Genomic DNA, 17,909 nt, shown 5'->3' with positions numbered 1-17,909 from the left:
TCAAGCAAATGTCGTTTTTCGATGTTCTTCTTGCTTTTCCGCCGTTAATTAATCTATATTTGTTGACTTTGTATTAAAACAACTATTCTTACATCTTAATTCATGTAAGTCAATGTAAATGTAAACGTAAGTTTCAAAGTTTATTTGATATACCTGGAACATATCAGTGAATTTCTTTGTTTAGGATTTGGAGTACGTACCACGTGATTGATGGCGTGTCGAGTATGTACCACGTGACTGATGGCCGTGTGGAGTACGTACCACGTGATTGATGGCGTGTCGAGTATGTACCACGTGACTGATGGCCGTGTCAAGTACGTACCACGTGATTGATGGCCGTGTCGAGTGTACCACGTGACTGACGTTTCTCTGGAAGAGATCAGCAAGAGACATACTGGAGATTGTAAGTTCTCTTTTAGATTGGTTTTTTTTGTTTGATAAAATTCGGAAGGCTTTCTCACGAAAGATGATTTTCAGGACAGTCCAAACAGAATACTCTACATTTCAAAACTAACTTCATATACTGCAAAAATTAATTTTGAATGCAAAATCGAGTTCCAATATTGCCCGATAGCTTACTCACCTAGCTTGTTTTAGTCATAATTTATTCTACATCTACTAGTTAAGAAATAAAAGATTTTTACAGCGTTTGTATTGTACGGGCTTATGCAAACCGGAAAGATGGTAGGGAGAACTTGAAAACAGATCAGTGCAAGTCTGTGGTGTCTATCACATATTTCAATCTAAAGTCTTTATCCTTAAAGATGTTAAGGCTTAAGAGGTGCAGCCTGTGTATATTAAGGGTATATTATGTCTTGGATGCCTCATTTACCATACAGAAAGACATCAATCCATGTATATCTCGCACAATCCATATACTTCCCACACATTCCATTTTAATCTACATAACGTTTAGTGATTTGTGTGCTCGACATTATAACAAAAGTATCTTTATAAAATAAACATGTATACCAATGCTGCTTACATTTGTTTACCTAAACATAGTTTAAAATGTAATGCCCTTTATCAACATCAATAATTTCATGTAACTGAAGTTGACCGTCACTTAGTGTTCTTAAAATGTCTTGAAACTGTCTACAGTGTTATTTTTTGTATTTTATATATTTTATTCGGAAAGATTTATTTGACATTAATGCCTGTCAATATTTAACATGAATTGTGCGTTAAACTTCATGACATTTAACATGATTTGGACCACGTTTTGCCTCCAAACATAAATAAATTGTTCTATAATATGTCTGCTATTTCAATTAATCAAATATATAAAGCATCTTTGCTATTTCATTATTTGATGTGCTTTATGATGAGACAATTCACAATTTTATGTAATCATAACTTGCTACGGTTATACAATTGTTATCTTCGCCAGTTAATATTTTTCTTGGTGATATATATATTTATTTATTAAACGTGGCGCATTCATTGTTTTCGGTAACTTTGTGAGTCAGTAAGTGATTACCAACCACCGTTTTTCACAGCAATTTAAATTTTTTCTTATTTGCATTTTCGTTTATTGTTATGCTCTGAAGGCTATAAATACGATTTCATCGTTCATTTTCTTTCGTAAAACATGTTTTTGTTGTAGTTCTTTCATGATTTCTCGTGTATATATAAGAGCGAAATGACGTTTTTGTTCGATTGTTGCTAAAATATTTCTTCTGAAATGCATTTTCGTTAATGGCGTGGCATCATGAAAGATTACGTCTTCCTTTGCGTGGTTCTTAGTTGCGTCAGTGATAATTGTTACTGCTGCTTTCGTGGTGACCATTGGTCCTGCCCTTCTTATTATCATGGCCACCAACCAACCAAACGCTTCGTCTTTCAATTAGGCTTCCTGGCTGTGAGTCACGAATATTCGTCGCCTCCGTTCTGCATGGTAAACACAGCACGCTATAAGGTGAGCGATGATTAATTGAATGAGTTGATATCTCAACAAAGTTTTCTTAGAGTAAGTCTGTACAAAGGAATTGTTATTCTTGAGCTCACTTAATAACCTCTTTATGCGAAGCGATGGGTAGTAAGACTGCGGCCACGCTCGACTTTGATAACGAACATCACCAGAATAAAGAAAGAAATGGCAAACCTTCTTCAAGTCACGCGTCGGAAGAAGACCAGAGCGAGCTGGGCATGGCTGTCGCTAAAGCTGTTACTCAAGTTCTTGAAAGCTCGGACTGGCGAGCTCTCTCCTTCCCTTTACAGGCAAACGCTGCAAAGCAATCTAAAGCAAAGAATGCTGTTAAAAGACCTATGAATCCTTTCATGCTTTACGCGCAAGCAGCGAGGAAGAAGTTATCAAACCTTTATCCAGATTTGAGCTATGCAAAATTAAGCAAGACCTTAGGTAGAATTTGGAAATCGTTGGATCAGGTTGAAAAACAACCGTTTATTGATGAAGCAGAAAGACTAAGACAAAAGCACAAGATCGATCATCCAGACTACAAATTCCAACCGAAACGACGCGAGAAGAAACGCAATCATTCGCCGGACTGTCGAAACTCTTATCACACGGCAAATAAAGTAAGCACAAGTGACGTTTTAAAAGCTTTAAGCTCAGGAAACCCAAAACATCAACAGGATCTCCAGAGTCATTGGGCACACACTATACAAAGTGGTATACCATCTCGTCCAAGCACTTTACAGCCTACAGACCCAATGCCTTCTCACAAATCATCATCGCCACCATGTTATGATGAACGACACTCTCCTACTTCTGTACAATCTAAAATCAGAGGAAACTCGTCATCTTACAGCCATCATAACGCGTCTCGTCATCCTGCTACTACAACAAGCGATCTAACGCCATTTAGTCCTCGTTATCTAGCCCCACCGCCTCCCTTACATCGTTCTAGTACTGCTAGCCTATTCTCGCCAACTGCATATCGAATGCCAAAAAGTCAGGTGCTGAATCAGCCACCTTATCAAGATGTGCATGGGTTTCAAGCTCCCCACCCTATGCAAAACTACCCCAGTGATTTATCGTTGGCTATTGGTAACTCGTTTCTGAAATGTTCACCTCAGCTTATTCGTCCTCCTCACTTAAATCCTCATAATGGAGATCTCGACGGATCTGGTAATCTATTGACCGGTGTGAATCAGATTTTAAGAGACATGTTTGGAAATGAAAAGAACAGTGTTATGTAAATAAAGATTTGTCATTCAGTTTTAACAACAAAGAACTTTCATTCGTTGACAAGTCGCATGAGACATAGAACGAGCGAGTTGCAAACGATATGGTCGCCCTTTTTTAGCTGCTTGACGAAAAATACTCCATTTTCAGCTTTTACAGAAGTTACATGAATTTGCTTTTATTAGGATGAGGACAACACATTTTTAAATTTTCTTCATTACAATCATTGAACGTAGACACTGTCGTCTAATTTTTAAATGAATTAGGTAATATTGAATATTGGCTTTAAGGAATGATAATTGACAAGTTTGAATAAGATTCAATTCCAAAATCAACAGTATATTTCATTCGTTTCCTTTCAAATTTTTTCACTTATTTCAAAATACATCGTATTTAAATTTCATAATTTTTCCACTTATTTGAAAATACATCGTATTTAAGTTTCTTAATATGTTTTAAGGTTGTAAATAGGCTTTGACACATTTGATTTGAAATTTTCATTGGATGTTTAGTTGATTGTGTTTCCCAGTGTATTTTAATTGTATACAAGCACTTGAAGTTAATCAAATAATATTGTATTAAGATGACATATTTGCTGTCGAACTGAAATCATTCCAACAACATGTTTGATAATCATGAGACGGCCATTTCCGAAATCATCGACGCGACGTTTAAAAAAAACACAAGCAACCTTCAAGAATATTACTAATTATGACATCAAGGATAAACATTATGTCGTAAAGTTATTAATCATCGGTATTTTCAACACAGCACGTTAACCTGGAGATGGGTGCGTGATTTTTTAGTATGAAACGTGAGAGTTGAAAAAATGTTGAAACCCTCAGTTGAAAGAATCAATTACAGTCATTGAAATTTTCCTCAGATATTATAAACCACAGAAATTTGTTGTTGATGCCTATTACGTCTTTAAGTCATTTCTTCTGTTCAAAGTCATTCGGCTCGAACGAATTGCCACGTAAAAAAACATACCCTGGAGTCATTCCTGAGAGATACTTGATTTAGTAAGTGTTTGCGTCACCCGTAGTCATCCTATCACACTCCATTCTATATAGACCAGTTGAACATCTGCAACAGGGGGGTGTGATGGCCGAAGTCGTCGAATCATCATACTATATCATAAACCTTTGGAATAACTCCCTGGTCGATGTTGAGCTTGTATAAGTTGTGGAAGTTAAATAATAATGATGTTGAGATTTTGGAATTGATAAAAGTTATTTTCAATTTGGCAGTTTGTGTAAATTACGACAGACTTACTTTACAGAAAAGTTAAGACTCGTCAATGCAGTTTTTCACCCCACACGTGACTGTCAACACAGCTCGCTTGTCTTCAGATTTAAGTAAATAGAAGTTTTGTTGTCGATATGTAGGAGGCTTGGTTTGTTCTCAAAGTAATTATATAAGAAAAGCAATTTTGTACTTGAGATAAAATGATTAATATGACAGGAACTCAAGGCCTACAATGTTTTTACTTCGAGACTTACTCCTGATTGGCTGTTTGCCTACATGTAATTGCAGGTATTAGCAGCTAATGTAAGTATGTTGTGCGGGGTCAAAATAGAATTAATACTTGTTTGTTGGAAAGTTGCAAGATAGAGGGAAAAGTCTTATTTTGAAATTTATAAATCGTTAGGCGTGCATCTAAAAACACATCGTTTGTTGCGTTGTGTTATTTGAGTAGATATAAAGATAACATATACATGTTGGTTGTTTTCAGAAAGGCTTTCTGAGACTGTATTGTAATCTTTTACAGTCAAAACATTTCCCAAAAATCAGACAACAGATTTGAGGGAAAAAGCTCAAATATTTTTCGAAAATAGGCATCAGTTTCCTTGTACGTGCGAGGGAGTCGTGGTCTATGTTTGTCCATCTAAGTTTTCTTTATTCAACGGGAAATCGTCCGAAATTATTTTGTGTTAAACAATACGGTTAGACTGATCTTCGAAAATCCAAATCCAACACCGAAGAAGCACTAAAACTCAATTCCTCATAAAGAACTGGTGTCAACTAGTCTTGGAGAGCTAATCATTTGTCGGTTTCATAATTAAGTACTGCGATTGATGAGGCGACTCAAGTGGCATCAACCGAACTCATAGGAATGGCGACTTTTGAATCGAATTTACAAACCAGCTCTGAGTTGAATGACGTTATTTCGAAGACCGTGATTCATGTTATGAAAGAATCGTCAGAACTGACCAACGACTTATCGAACTCGAAAAAACGCCGAAAACCAAACGAGAATGAAGTTCGTAGACCAATGAACGCCTTCATGGTTTATGCACAAATCGCAAGAAAGAAAGTCGCTGGAAAATATCCTAATTTAAGCTACCGCAAGCTGAGTAAAACACTTGGTGAATTGTGGAGGATGCTTGGAGATGAAGAACGAAAACCTTTCGTTGAAGAGGCTGAGCGTTTGAGACGTGAACACAAGCAAGCTCATCCTACGTACAAGTTTAAACCAATGAGAAAGAAAAAACAAGGCAACGCATCTCAATTCACTGTCTTTCCTTCAAATGAACCACCTAACGAGCATTTCAATCACTTACAACCATCACAGGAAAGATATTCAATTACGAATGAAGATAATGCCCTTACTACTGGTCATCTATTTAATCAACCTTTCAACCATGCAGGAAGTCTAGTTAACCATTGCACAGTTTCCAACAACTGGCCATTTCCACCACAAAATTTCCACCGCGGTACACCTGTTTTTCAAAATGGTACGCAAAATTTTCCGTTCAACGTGAGAAAGGATGACAGTGCTTACGCCTGTTCTCAAGATGGGCAAAGCCCTTACATGAAGTTTCAAGATGCCCAACATTCAACATCGGCCATTACCCAAAGAAAGTACTCAAAGCAATGAAACTTTCGCTCAAGAAACTTCTAACGAACTAAACAGTTCGCTGTTTCGTTATAATTTTCCAGCATCTTTTCCTTTGGAGAGTGGTATAATGTATAGCGAGCAGTACTTTCCTTCAAGAAACAATTGTTCGTTCTCTTTTTCACAACCTAGTTCTGCCCATCATATACCACAACCGAACGACAACGCTTACAATAGAGACTTTCTCAATAGCTCTAATTACAGGACGAGCGAGGATCATTGTATTGAACCCATTTCTGATATTATCAAACAAATTTGAAGGGAAAACGATTTATAGCAACCTGACTGTGTCATAAATAGATTACTCTCCTCGTATCACTTGTATGTATTTACAATTATAAAACCCAAATCTTTTATTGTTAAAGTACAAACATACTAGCTATGTATATTATACCGTTTAGTAAATATTGATATTGTCATTTTACACAGATTATTGATTTCCTATTGATCAAGTAGAAAAGTCATATTGGAGGAGCCACTTTGACTGCAATGTGAACGTGTTTCGACACATTTTTGCGTAACCGTTGAGATGGTTTTAACAATTTACATGTTTATTGAAGTATTTGATAATATAATTTGAAATCGTTTCATATATGAAAATGAAAAAATGTTCTTTTAAGCGATTTGATTATTATTTAAAATTGGAATTGAATCTAATCACCTAAGATAGAACTTTTAAAAATGATCATGGGTGAAATTTTATGGAATGTAGCGTTTCGCCTTCAGCTTTAGATTACAACAAAAGTTTTATAAAGTTCTATCGTATTTATATGAAAAATATGAACAAGCTATTATTTATACGAGTGTCGATAGAGCCGAAATATATGCCGAGCTCTCAAGCGAATTTATAGTTTGGACATGTACCAATGTACAAAGATTTAATAAGTACATTTAACATTCATTGATCATAGCAGGGATTAAACTAAGTTTAACTTTTGTTTTTTTTAAAAAGAACAAGGACTATTTTATCATAGCAGTTGTAGTACAAAGACATTTAAAGCAATCCTTTGTTCATTTTTTTCCATCATTTCGTAATAATCACAGTATGGTTGCTTCCTCGCGATAAAAACATACTTTGATGACAGTTATTTGTCGTGAAGGATGTATTTTTGATCAATAGTTATTTTCACATTATTATAGGTAATTGTTTAGTAACATCAGATGGTTTGTTAAGTGTGTTAAAAGTCGTCGTTGGTATGTTAATTTGTTAAATCTGTGTCATCGAGAAAGCTTCTTAAATTTGAATAAAATGCTTTAGTTAGTCAACAATTACATTGCTTGATAGCATTTCGGATTTTTTTTTGTCAGCATGTGTGATATAGTTGTATTCAAAATATCAAAATACCTTTAAACTAATCCGCTCTTGTTTGTACGAAATGTTTTTGTTGCCAAAATACTCGCGTTGCTCATGCGAAAGTTCTTCACTTTGTCAAATCTTATTTTGTTTGGACGGTGTGGAACTTAAATTCTAAATTTCTTTTTCAAAATAAAGGCTTCTCAAATAACAGTCAGGCGTTAGCAGGTCACTTAAAACACGTCTGAAAGAACCATATCGTCCATGTAAAATAATCTTTTAACTGCTTTGAGACAACTCTCGAAATATAAACACAAGTTGAGGTATACAACTTTCGACTTTGAAGCAAGATTTAAAACAGTTGTTATTGAAAAGAACTTCTCTCGCTCTTATAAATCGTATATATTTCTATGTTAAGTAACTTGAATTACATATTTTCACCCAAATGCCAAGCAGTCAAAATGTACCAAAAGATTATATTCATAATAAAGTGTAGTTGAAAAATATCAATTTAATTTAGCTATTTTAGCTGAAATAGTGGTACAAAAACATTATCTGGCGATGTATTATTTCACCTTATCATCATTGTGATGCTTTACTTTATAAAGTTGAGTAAAATAATAATGATAAAAATAGTGAAATCTCGATAAAGAGAATTCAGTTTACTTTACCATATAATATAATTGGACCAAGTCCCGTTTTTACATATAGGTTTCTAACTTAATTGTTGATCTCTACTAAGGCCTGATGAGGCAGTGTATACTTTCTTAATTTTTCTCACATTTATACATTCCGAATACAAACTTTTCAATGTGTTTATTATTATCGTGAATAGATTTTTTGGATTTTATTATAAATAAGAATTGTTACAAAGGACAAGGAAATTTCTATTTACATAAATATGCTTTCTTTCACAATATAAAAAGAATATATTTGCTACTCAATAATTGAAGTTGAAAGAGCATGACTGTGGTATATTTCTAGTATAGTCAAGTCAACTGTTTCCTTTCGACATAAATATTGATATTGACCATGAGAAGATGAAGTTTGTGTCAGCGTAATTATGCATTTACAAACGTTCTCTTTTTTATGTCTTTCATTTTTAATGCAATTAAATTTTCTGGAGTGAAACCAATAAATGCATAAAATGTGTTTCAATCGGAAACAATCGCTAAGGTTTGCATTGACTCAATTCTTGAATAAAAAACGTTGAAAAATTGTTCACTCTATAGCTTCTACACTTTAAGAACTAATTTTTCAAAAGTTTATAATAAAATTGAAACTGAGCATTCTTTTAATATTCAAGACACACATCACAATGTTTTGCAATAGATCCACTTTACTATAATCGCAACAAGTTTTGCATTAAAATTTGTCTTTCATGTGCTGCTGTATCGAATTGTTTCGTTATTATCAATAAAACCGTTTTTCACATTTATGTTTGCTATATATTTTCCACACATTGTTATTAAGGTTTCTGCAGTCCTGTGTCTGCTTCATGAGAATTTAACTAACGATCGAAATTGTTATACTCGTAAAAAGAACTCTCTTCTTGATGCTCCACTTGAGGAGACTGGTACGAGTCTATCAACATTTGTTGAATAAGATGTCTGTGGTTGTTCGCCTTCAAACAAACCACTCGTAGCTTTTTGAAACATACTGCCTGGGAAATATGCCAATCCCTTAGGAAAGTCTGGTCTTACCACTCCAGACAATGGTCTTTGTAGAAGGTTGTATTGGTTTATCAACCGGGGGGTGGTATCTCGTACGCTACCAGTACTGGTCATGTTGGAAATTAGATTCTTCCTTGAATCCTCATAACGACCACGTGGCTGTGATGGTTCACCCAGAACATTAGCAAACAGCCTTGTGTTGTCTAGATTGTCGGTTGCGCTGAGATATTGACTTATTCCAGGTGGGGTGGAAAAGTCAGGAATGGAGCAATAGGCTTCTTGTTTCATTGGCAGAACCCCCCCGGACGTGTAATGCCAAGATGGTGCGGCATAATGGGAATCGTGGGTTGAATTCATTCGTAAAGTTTCGCCTATCTTTCGGGACATGTCGTTTTTCAATGCTGGATTTCTTATCTGAATGTGACTTTCCTCGCTCTCTCCGCGCGGCTTTTTAGCTTTCTTTTTCGGTTGGTATTTGTAGTCTGGATGCTCAGAACGATGTTTTCGCCTAAGTCTCTCAGCTTCCTCTATAAATGGCTGCTTTTCCTTATCATCTAACATTTTCCACAATTGTCCAAGAATCTTGCTCAGCTTTCTGTAACTTAAGTTCGGATACTGAAGAGCGAGCTCTTTGCGAGCTGCGCGTGCGTACACCATGAAGGCGTTCATAGGGCGTTTAACATGATCTGTACCTTGCTCTCGCGAGAAACTGCTGCCTTCGGAATTGGCATGTTGCAGGCTCAGGTCCGTCTTTTCGATGACTTGATTCACCGTCTTCGATATGGCTTCGTGGAGTTTTGTGTTCGTTACTATTAAATCTGGTTGACTTAAAGATATTCCTTGTTTCATATCCATTTCGTTGTTTTTATTTTAGTTTCTTCGCTTCTCACTTTGGTCAGGCTTGATTTTTAACTTTTCTCGAGCAGCGTTGTACAATGAGCAGCCAAAACGTTGTGTTACGTACAAAGGGATCAGTTTTAAGCAAATGTCGTTTTACTAACAGCAATCAGAAACGGTGACCTTTCTTTAGTCTTCGTTGATTGATGATATTAGGATTGATTTGCTCGATCATAAAACGCACGAATCTTATTTAGTCCGGAAATTCTTTCTTTTATGATACACACTCTTTTTGCATTTGATTACAGGGAGGCGTTTTATTGGTTCAAATGTCGGAAACAGTAAGCACCAAGGAAGGCAGTGTAAGAACCCACGAGACTTCGCCTAAAAATACTTGAGGACTTTGTTGTTAACGTAATATGTGAATATTCCACTCGATTTTATGTCTTTCTTTCCGTTCAACTGCAATTTTCTTCACAAGTTTTTACATTTTCATTCATTCACAATTCGACATAGGTAGAATAATTTAATTGCTCAGTCTTCAACTGTGATATTCTTTTTCTTCTTGTCAATTATCAAAATATTTATTCAAAATGTTGCTATATCTACAATACGTTTCGTCTATCACATCTCGTGTGTTTCGTTCTTTGTGCTTGCTTTTAAACGCACAACAATTTTAATAACTGTTTAATAATAACGACATGACGTCTTTTTTTAAATGAATAAAATCTTTCAAATATTTGCGCGTGTGGTTGCAAAAGAACGATCCAGAATCAAAAGCTTTGCGATAAAATCATAAGCAGTATACATCCAAATGTTTTCTTTCATAATTTCAGCGTGTAGTTTATTGCTGTTCAAAGTAACAAACTTGAAGACAAATTTAAAGGTCAAACAAAGGCAAAATAAAATGATGATCACACAAAATAGAATATGACTTTGTTTTCTTTATCAACCTAATGTGGATGGGATGACGCAATTTATAAAGATCCTTCTTTTAATGCATCTTGAAGCCTTCTTGTCCTTTCCGTTGTTCCTTGGTGATGATTTTCTCGACAATTATTATGTTAAAGACGCACTATGTCAATATCATGAGTGAACATCCACTGATATTCCTACTAAATAAGTTGATCCAATATTTTAGGATCCTGTGGAATTTTTTACCTGATGAAAATTGAGTGTTGTAGTCAGCTCTTCTGATTTCTTGCTGTTTTAAACATGGCTATATGGATGCGCAAATGCTCACTCAAAAAAAGTGCTTGAAGTTTGTGATGAAACAGGTTTTTGTTGAAGAAAGAACAAGAGTAATTAGAAAGAGATGTAAAGCGATCGATCACAGTGGAAGTGTAATAGTTATTTTTTTCAACCTTATATAAAGGTGTAATCAATCATTCTCACGAGTCTTTGAAATGACAACAAAGAAGAAATGTTACTGCCCCTCCTTACTGATAAACACTTAAACACGACATCTTTTCTCGGTTCTATTTTTTTGCACTCTCAATTATCAATTTTGAAAGAAGTTATTTGAGGACGGCCGTGCATGCCTCGTTTTCGTCTGTATTAGTATTGACTTTACTAAGACCGTCTTTAAGATGCTATACTGTCTGAGAAAAAATTCTGTATATTTTTCCTTCATTATTGGACACACGATTGCTCAATTCAAACATGAATTACACAAAATAAAGTAGATTTATTGTATCGGACATGATCGCTTTGATGATTTTTATGAATTTGACGTGCTGCTCTTTATTATTACAGTCCATCATCAAATACACGTCACCTATCAGTGAATATCCACTAGCAATCCATTTTGTACACCTATCAATCTTGTTATCCTCAAATATCAGCTGATAAAGTAAATTGCGGTTTGAACTCGGGAGTACAAGAGTATCATTACATGTTTGTGGATGTAGATCGTCCAGGTTAGTGAAGTCCTGAGAAGGACTATTGTTATTTTTGACTCTGATGTTTCCACAATCTTAGCGTTAGTTATCTTCTGAGTCAAATGAGGAGTAAACGTGCAGTCAACAAATACAGCGATAATGATAAATACAGGTTGTCGAAACGTCAGTCAATATCAACACTATAACAGTCCTTCTCAGGACTATACTAACCTGAACGATCTACATCAACAAACATACAATCAAGTGATACTTGTTTTCAATCCTGATTATCCTTTTTCTGTGCCTGGTAATAACTTATTCTAACTTATTCTTTGCTACCATTATTTTAATTATTTTATCTTAATTTACTCTCTGCTCTCTTACACCTGCTCAATGACGGTATATAGGTATCTTGTAAAGGATACCATAGGTGATATTTAAGGATACTCAGGTGAAATGCAAGGGTAATGCAGGTGATATAAAGGGATACCAATGGTGATATGTAAGGTTACCACAGGTGATACGTAAAGATACAACAGGTGATTTGTAGGATACCTCAGGTGATATTGAAGGATGCTGCAGATGTGGTAATATTTACATGAATCCTTTCTTGTTGTAATGAAAACGTTATTCATAAACGATCACAAGGCAAAACACTGTCACTTTTCGATTGATTTATGAATAGAAAAGGCTGTATAGTAAGAGTACCAATTACATTTAATTAGTTTGAATTATAAAACGTGGGACAGCGTAGGCGATTTAGGAATTGCGCGGGTTGAGTAAAAAACTTTTATACTTTTGGCATAAACAATTTTTTGTGCCATCTTCACGATTTTTTTTATGTTACTAGTTTCTGCTTACGATTTTCTGATTTAAGTGTATAAAGCTTTTCTTTTAGACACAAATTGCATCTCTTGTATCTTTTGCTTATGAAATAGAGCGTATCTCGTTGAAATGCTTCAAAACATCCACTTCAGAGTGGAAATTCAAAGAATGCTACTGCAAAACAGTTGTTGACAAAAGTCAAAAAGGAAAGGAGAAACATATTCGAGTCTTGTTGAGTATCGAAATAAGTCGACATACATGTTAGCAAAGTACCATTGGGTTAGTGGTAATCTTCCTATTTGTTGAAATGGGGATTTTCCTTCACAATAACGGATGAATTGTCCATCCATGCTATAGATCAGTTACAACTGCAAGTTGTTGATCTTGATTTGCGGTTAAATAAAAGTAGAGAGGTCTTTAATACGTTGTTTCTCGGCCATTGTAAGCTTTCAAATACACGCATCGATGAAAAAAATCCATGTGAATAATAAAGGAACAAACGCTGATAACAAAGAACTATTAAAACTACTAACTGTTGAAAGGCAGGCTAGTTAAGAAGAAATCGAATGCATATCACAGAAAAATTCAAAATTGAAGATGGCAACTCAAAATTTCAACAATTCTCACTACGACAACTTTACCGACTTTATCAATGATATCCACTGATAGTGAAGAACAGTGGTCAAATAACACATGTGGCTACCAATGGCAGCAAGATGGTGGTTAAATGTGACATTTGTGAATGGAATTATTGAATGGAGACTTTATCTTGTCAGCTCACGAAATTTTCAAATTTCATATAGAAAAATAATGTACAATATACATCTTTGTAAACTTAAAAGATTTGCTACATAAACAAACTAAGTTTCCTTTATTATTCTTCCTCATTTTCCAGAAAAAAACGTTTCTGAAGCTACATGGAATTTTACCCGTATTGTGCAAAATGAGATGCCTTGCGAATATAGAACGTCAAAATAAATTACTGCAGCATATTTTGCATGTGTTTACATTTCTTTGCACCTTAGAGATAAGTCCATTGGTAAAATTATCTTCTTTGGAAGTTTAAAAACCAATATTGTTTTTTTTTAAGGAAACATTTTGAATTTAAAAAAGAGGTGCTATAATTTACTTCGACGAACGTTGGATCCGCAACTGTTCACATATTTGTATTTCATTGCATGAAACCTCTTCATAATTATATTTGGTGTGGCTGTCACCTAATGGCGTTCAATAGTTATAATGATGTTTTTTATTGTTTTATAGCCGCTAATGTCTCCATTTGATTACCAATCTTTAGTATGAGGTGACAAACACAATCTCAAAAGCTATTTATCTTCAAAAGGTGTCTTAAACGATTGCATGACTTTCTTTAGAATCGTTCATTTTCCACTCTCTGGTTTCGTGTCTTCAATTGTCTTTGTCTTAAACATTAATCACCGTTCGTGCAATTGTGATGACGTCACTTGTTGCTATGAACAGACATCGAGTCCCTTCTGGCGACTCAGTGTCTTCAAAAAAGATAATTGCACAATTAGATATATTATATGCTGGTGAACATGCGTCAACGTTTGATGTATTTCATATCACTCTTACTAATATTCTGTATTTATTTTATATCGCTTTGTGTTGAACAACTTTTTGCAATACCCACATTGTCATTGAACAGTTTTGATGTTCATGGCGTCATGGTTAAAAAAGTTGGAAATAGCGTTCGAGTGAAACTAGCTCACTTACGTTTAATAGACCCGAAATTGTTTCCATACAAATGACGTCTTTGTCATACTATATAGCAACTGATATCAATAATAAACTAAATCGTTTGTAGCTGCAGAAAACAACCAAGCTTTTTACAAAACAACATTTTCCTTGTTGTCTTTTCACGCGAATGTACTGTCTTGCCGATTGATTTGATTCCAGCCTCAGTTAGAAAGTTTTACGAGCGTGAACGATGTGAACTCGAAAGTCCTCCGACTAGTATGATCCTTCTAATACATCGTGTACCCTAGTGTATATCTTAGAGTGCACACGGTGCACAAGAAGGATTATGCTTGCTTTTGGAGGTTGCATGCGAGGGTATATAATGTACCCTTGTGATCGTCTTTTTTTGTGACGAAGAGTCTGTAAGAGATATTTGATGTTGTCGTGGATTGTGATTATTTTGTTTTCATTCTTTAGCAGATTGTGGCAAAACTAATGCGCTCCACAATTATGGAAGTATATTACATAGATTTTAAAATGAAGTGTGTCATGCTATTTGGAGATTGAATTTTACTCCTGAGCCGATGTAGAATCCAAAAATTTTTACAAACACACAGACATAATAACCTAAAGAAAAACTCATGGTTGTTCGAAAGTCTGCTACTTATTAACGTGTCTCCCAACCACGTGACAGACGATCGATAAATATAGACTTGCTAACATGTATGGAAAATAATAATTCAAGGAATTTAGTATGATTTGTCAAGGTTGAAAGTATATCGTTTAATTAAACTCTAATTGATATTTTCCTGCGTTATTTCTTTCTTGAAAATATTTTGAAACGATGGAAACAGCAAGTCGATGCAGAAAAATCTACGGTCTGCGAAAACATGTTTTCAGAATTGAGTGAAAAATAAAATAGACAAAATTCTCTCTTTATTATAAGTGTATCCATGACTCTGCTGAAATACCTTTACCGAAATGTAACTACCCTAAAATTTCTTGTTCCTCTTGAATTATTCATCAACAGCATAAATTATACACGATACTTTAGTTACATTTCAGATAGAGTTTGTGATTAACGGTAACATGCTAGTTACTCTCTTGCCCAGGCTATTCACCTACCAACTATTCAAAAAAAAACACCCATGCGTTTTTGCACACAAACAAAATTATTTTGATCAATATATTTTGGAGTTGTGTATATCTTAGCGATTTCTTGGGAGTTATGATCTAAGAAGCACACCACCAGCAAACACTTTCATTTCTTTATTTGTTGCAGAATGCGTTTATAAATTAACAGTTTCAAAAAAAGTATATTTCACCTAGGTGTTTGCTGGTGCTAAAAAATTCCCGAACGCTCGACAAAAAAAAGGAAATTTTCTTCATAAGCAGTCTTACACATATATGGTCGTGTTTTGGCAAGGCATACGCGCTGGGACGCCTACTCATAATAGTTTTTGTTCTAGGTTATAAACACTTCACGATTTCCCCTCAAGCGCTCTCAGGAATCACCTCAAAAATGTGCAAATTGTTGTTAATGACATCCAAAATTAATGAGCTACTATGTGCTGCGCTGGGCATATAAATGCGGAAAACGGTAGTTCATCCAACAATTGTTAATGCTACCATTATTTAAGACGTACTCGGTCTAGATTTTGCTCTTTATAAAATACTTCGAACGCTAAGGTAAATCAATTGAACAATTGCAAAGATATCATCGTCGAGACGCATACATTGTTTACACCGGCTTTTTCGTGACCATTTGAACAGGAGACGGTGTGGTATTTAATTTTAGAAGTTACAAATTTACAAAACCATTGTGTTAAACGACTTCTTTCTTTCGGTATAAGCATCCTCATAACGAAAAATGGTGGAAACAGCGGACGTATTACCAATGTTCCAGCGTTCATGTGACTCAAACCCTGCCATTGCAGAGGCTATAACGAACATTCTTCACAGTTCTGACCTTACATCTCTCTCGGCAATGACTCGTCAAGGTGGCTCGTCGCTTAAGACTTCAGAAAAACGAGTAAAACGACCCATGAATGCGTTCATGCTTTACGCCCAAGTCGCCCGTCGAAAGGTTGCGACAAAATACCCAAATTTAAACTATGCAAAGCTTAGCAAAACTCTTGGTAAAATATGGCAAGTGTTGCCTGAAGAAGAGCGAAGACCTTTCATTGAAGAAGCCGAGAGACTTCGAACTCAACATAAACTCGAGCATCCAGATTACAAATACTCCCCGAAACGACTCAAAGGGAAAAAGCATCAATTGGCTAAGAAACAAAAATTCGAAAATTTAAGACCGGAGGAACTTTTCAGCATCATCAAGAATGAAACAAATTCTGATTCATTAAGGATGAGTAACGATCTCACCTCCGTCACAACAAATGGGCAGTTTATGTCTTCGACAACCAGGAATGGTGCTGTTCATGATCAGGCATCTTTGTATGCTAACCCAGCAATGTTCAAGCATTCGTTAAACAACATTGATTTCAATGGAGTTATTTCCAATCGACCTGGTTGTTCTGAACCGTCACTAACGTTCGACTCTGATGATAAATATTATCCTCCTCCTAAATACAATCAAAATTTATATCATCAAGGATTTAACTTTCCCGTTTCGCCATTTGGTTATTTATCGAACAACCTGAACAGAAATCATATTCCTCTCTCAGACTATATCTCTTCGCCTAAAGATGACACTTCAAGTCTGTTTACTCCGTTATCCAACACATTTGGTGATGGTTTGAGTTATTCTAAACTCGTAGATCCGATGGATAACATCACTTCAAGTTTTATATAAAAACTTCCAGTCTATTTCTAGTCTATAATGGGAAATTTTGCTTCATTTAATAGAGTCATCTTTATCTCAAGTAGATTTGACGAACATTTTATTCTTAACTACGGCTTTTGCAAAATGTGCTGGCACATTTCTTTGACGTTGTATATTATTAGATTGTAGATAATTCTATATTATTTATAGATATATACAATAGCTTTCCTATTTATGTTTACTTCTTCCTATAAAATGTTAGATGCGTTGTTAAATTGTGTTGTTTAATTCTTAGCAAAGTATAGATGTAATCGTGAAATAGATGTTAACTGATTGTATGTGATCATGTTTATTTTTTGCCAATTGCATTTTGTCTGCAATTATTCATAATGAATTGACGGAGAAAGAGTGTTTATTGAACATTTTCATTAAACTTCTACAGCTTCCCTTGTATTTTTAACTACTTCACAGGTTTCGCATGGACGCAAGCAAACAAAGTTGGTTTATTGTGATCTCCGTGTACATACGTATGAACTAACGCCCATACACTTCAACTTCTCGAGTTCCACTTCAACTTGTTGCCAAATGCTTCAGGTTGCTAGAAAATTTTGATAATTATTTAATATTTACTGCAAGCCAGTCAACATTCTTTGTACCCCTTAGCAACATAGAAAATGTGTTTACAATAATATTCTTAAAGTGCATTAATTAAAAAAGTAGGGTGTATTTTCGTGATGTTTGTGCACTCTAGATTTGTAGACTATAATGATAAAGTGTGTACTTGGTGAAATAGTCGTCTTTATTCATACACGTGGCTTCTGTTGTTGTCATCAGCCCTACAATTTTGCTAATCTGAAAACCCACAATTACATAAAA

General features: G+C 35.1%; 3 protein-coding genes across 3 annotated transcripts; 2 read left to right on the top strand and 1 right to left on the bottom strand.

Annotated features, from left to right (window-relative positions):
- The first annotated feature begins 1,595 nt into the window (after nt 1-1,595).
- On the top strand, nt 1,596-6,471 carry LOC124449316 (putative transcription factor capicua). Its single transcript, XM_047000250.1, has 2 exons — nt 1,596-3,158; nt 5,216-6,471. The coding sequence occupies exons 1-2, from the start codon at nt 2,032-2,034 to the stop codon at nt 6,027-6,029; spliced, it is 1,941 nt and encodes a 646-aa protein (XP_046856206.1). The 5' UTR covers nt 1,596-2,031; the 3' UTR covers nt 6,030-6,471.
- Nucleotides 6,472-8,156: 1,685 nt separating this feature from the next.
- Nucleotides 8,157-10,478, bottom strand: LOC124448939 (transcription factor Sox-17-beta.1-like). Its single transcript, XM_046999892.1, has one exon. It carries the CDS (start codon nt 9,867-9,869, stop codon nt 8,868-8,870), a length of 1,002 nt encoding a protein of 333 aa, XP_046855848.1. The 5' UTR covers nt 9,870-10,478; the 3' UTR covers nt 8,157-8,867.
- A 5,159-nt stretch (nt 10,479-15,637) lies between these two features.
- LOC124449393 (transcription factor sox-3-like) lies at nt 15,638-17,371 on the top strand. The gene has a single exon (XM_047000311.1). The coding sequence runs from the start codon at nt 16,125-16,127 to the stop codon at nt 17,061-17,063; it is 939 nt and encodes a 312-aa protein (XP_046856267.1). The 5' UTR covers nt 15,638-16,124; the 3' UTR covers nt 17,064-17,371.
- Nucleotides 17,372-17,909: the final 538 nt, after the last annotated feature.

This window comes from Xenia sp. Carnegie-2017, unplaced genomic scaffold, assembly GCF_021976095.1.
Source record: "Xenia sp. Carnegie-2017 unplaced genomic scaffold, XeniaSp_v1 HiC_scaffold_23, whole genome shotgun sequence".
NCBI lineage: Eukaryota > Metazoa > Cnidaria > Anthozoa > Malacalcyonacea > Xeniidae > Xenia > Xenia sp. Carnegie-2017.
The sequence above is the reverse complement of the archived record's forward strand: the minus strand, read 5'-3'. Positions and strand labels throughout refer to the sequence as shown.

Coding starts and splice junctions, on each gene's coding strand:
- LOC124449316 (XM_047000250.1), top strand. CDS start 2,032: ATGGGTAGTAAGACTGCGGCCACGCTCGACTTTGATAACGAACATCAC. Junction 3,159..5,215: donor AATGAAAAGAACAGTGTTAT/GTAAATAAAGAT, acceptor TTCATAATTAAG/TACTGCGATTGATGAGGCGA.
- LOC124448939 (XM_046999892.1), bottom strand. CDS start 9,869: ATGGATATGAAACAAGGAATATCTTTAAGTCAACCAGATTTAATAGTA.
- LOC124449393 (XM_047000311.1), top strand. CDS start 16,125: ATGGTGGAAACAGCGGACGTATTACCAATGTTCCAGCGTTCATGTGAC.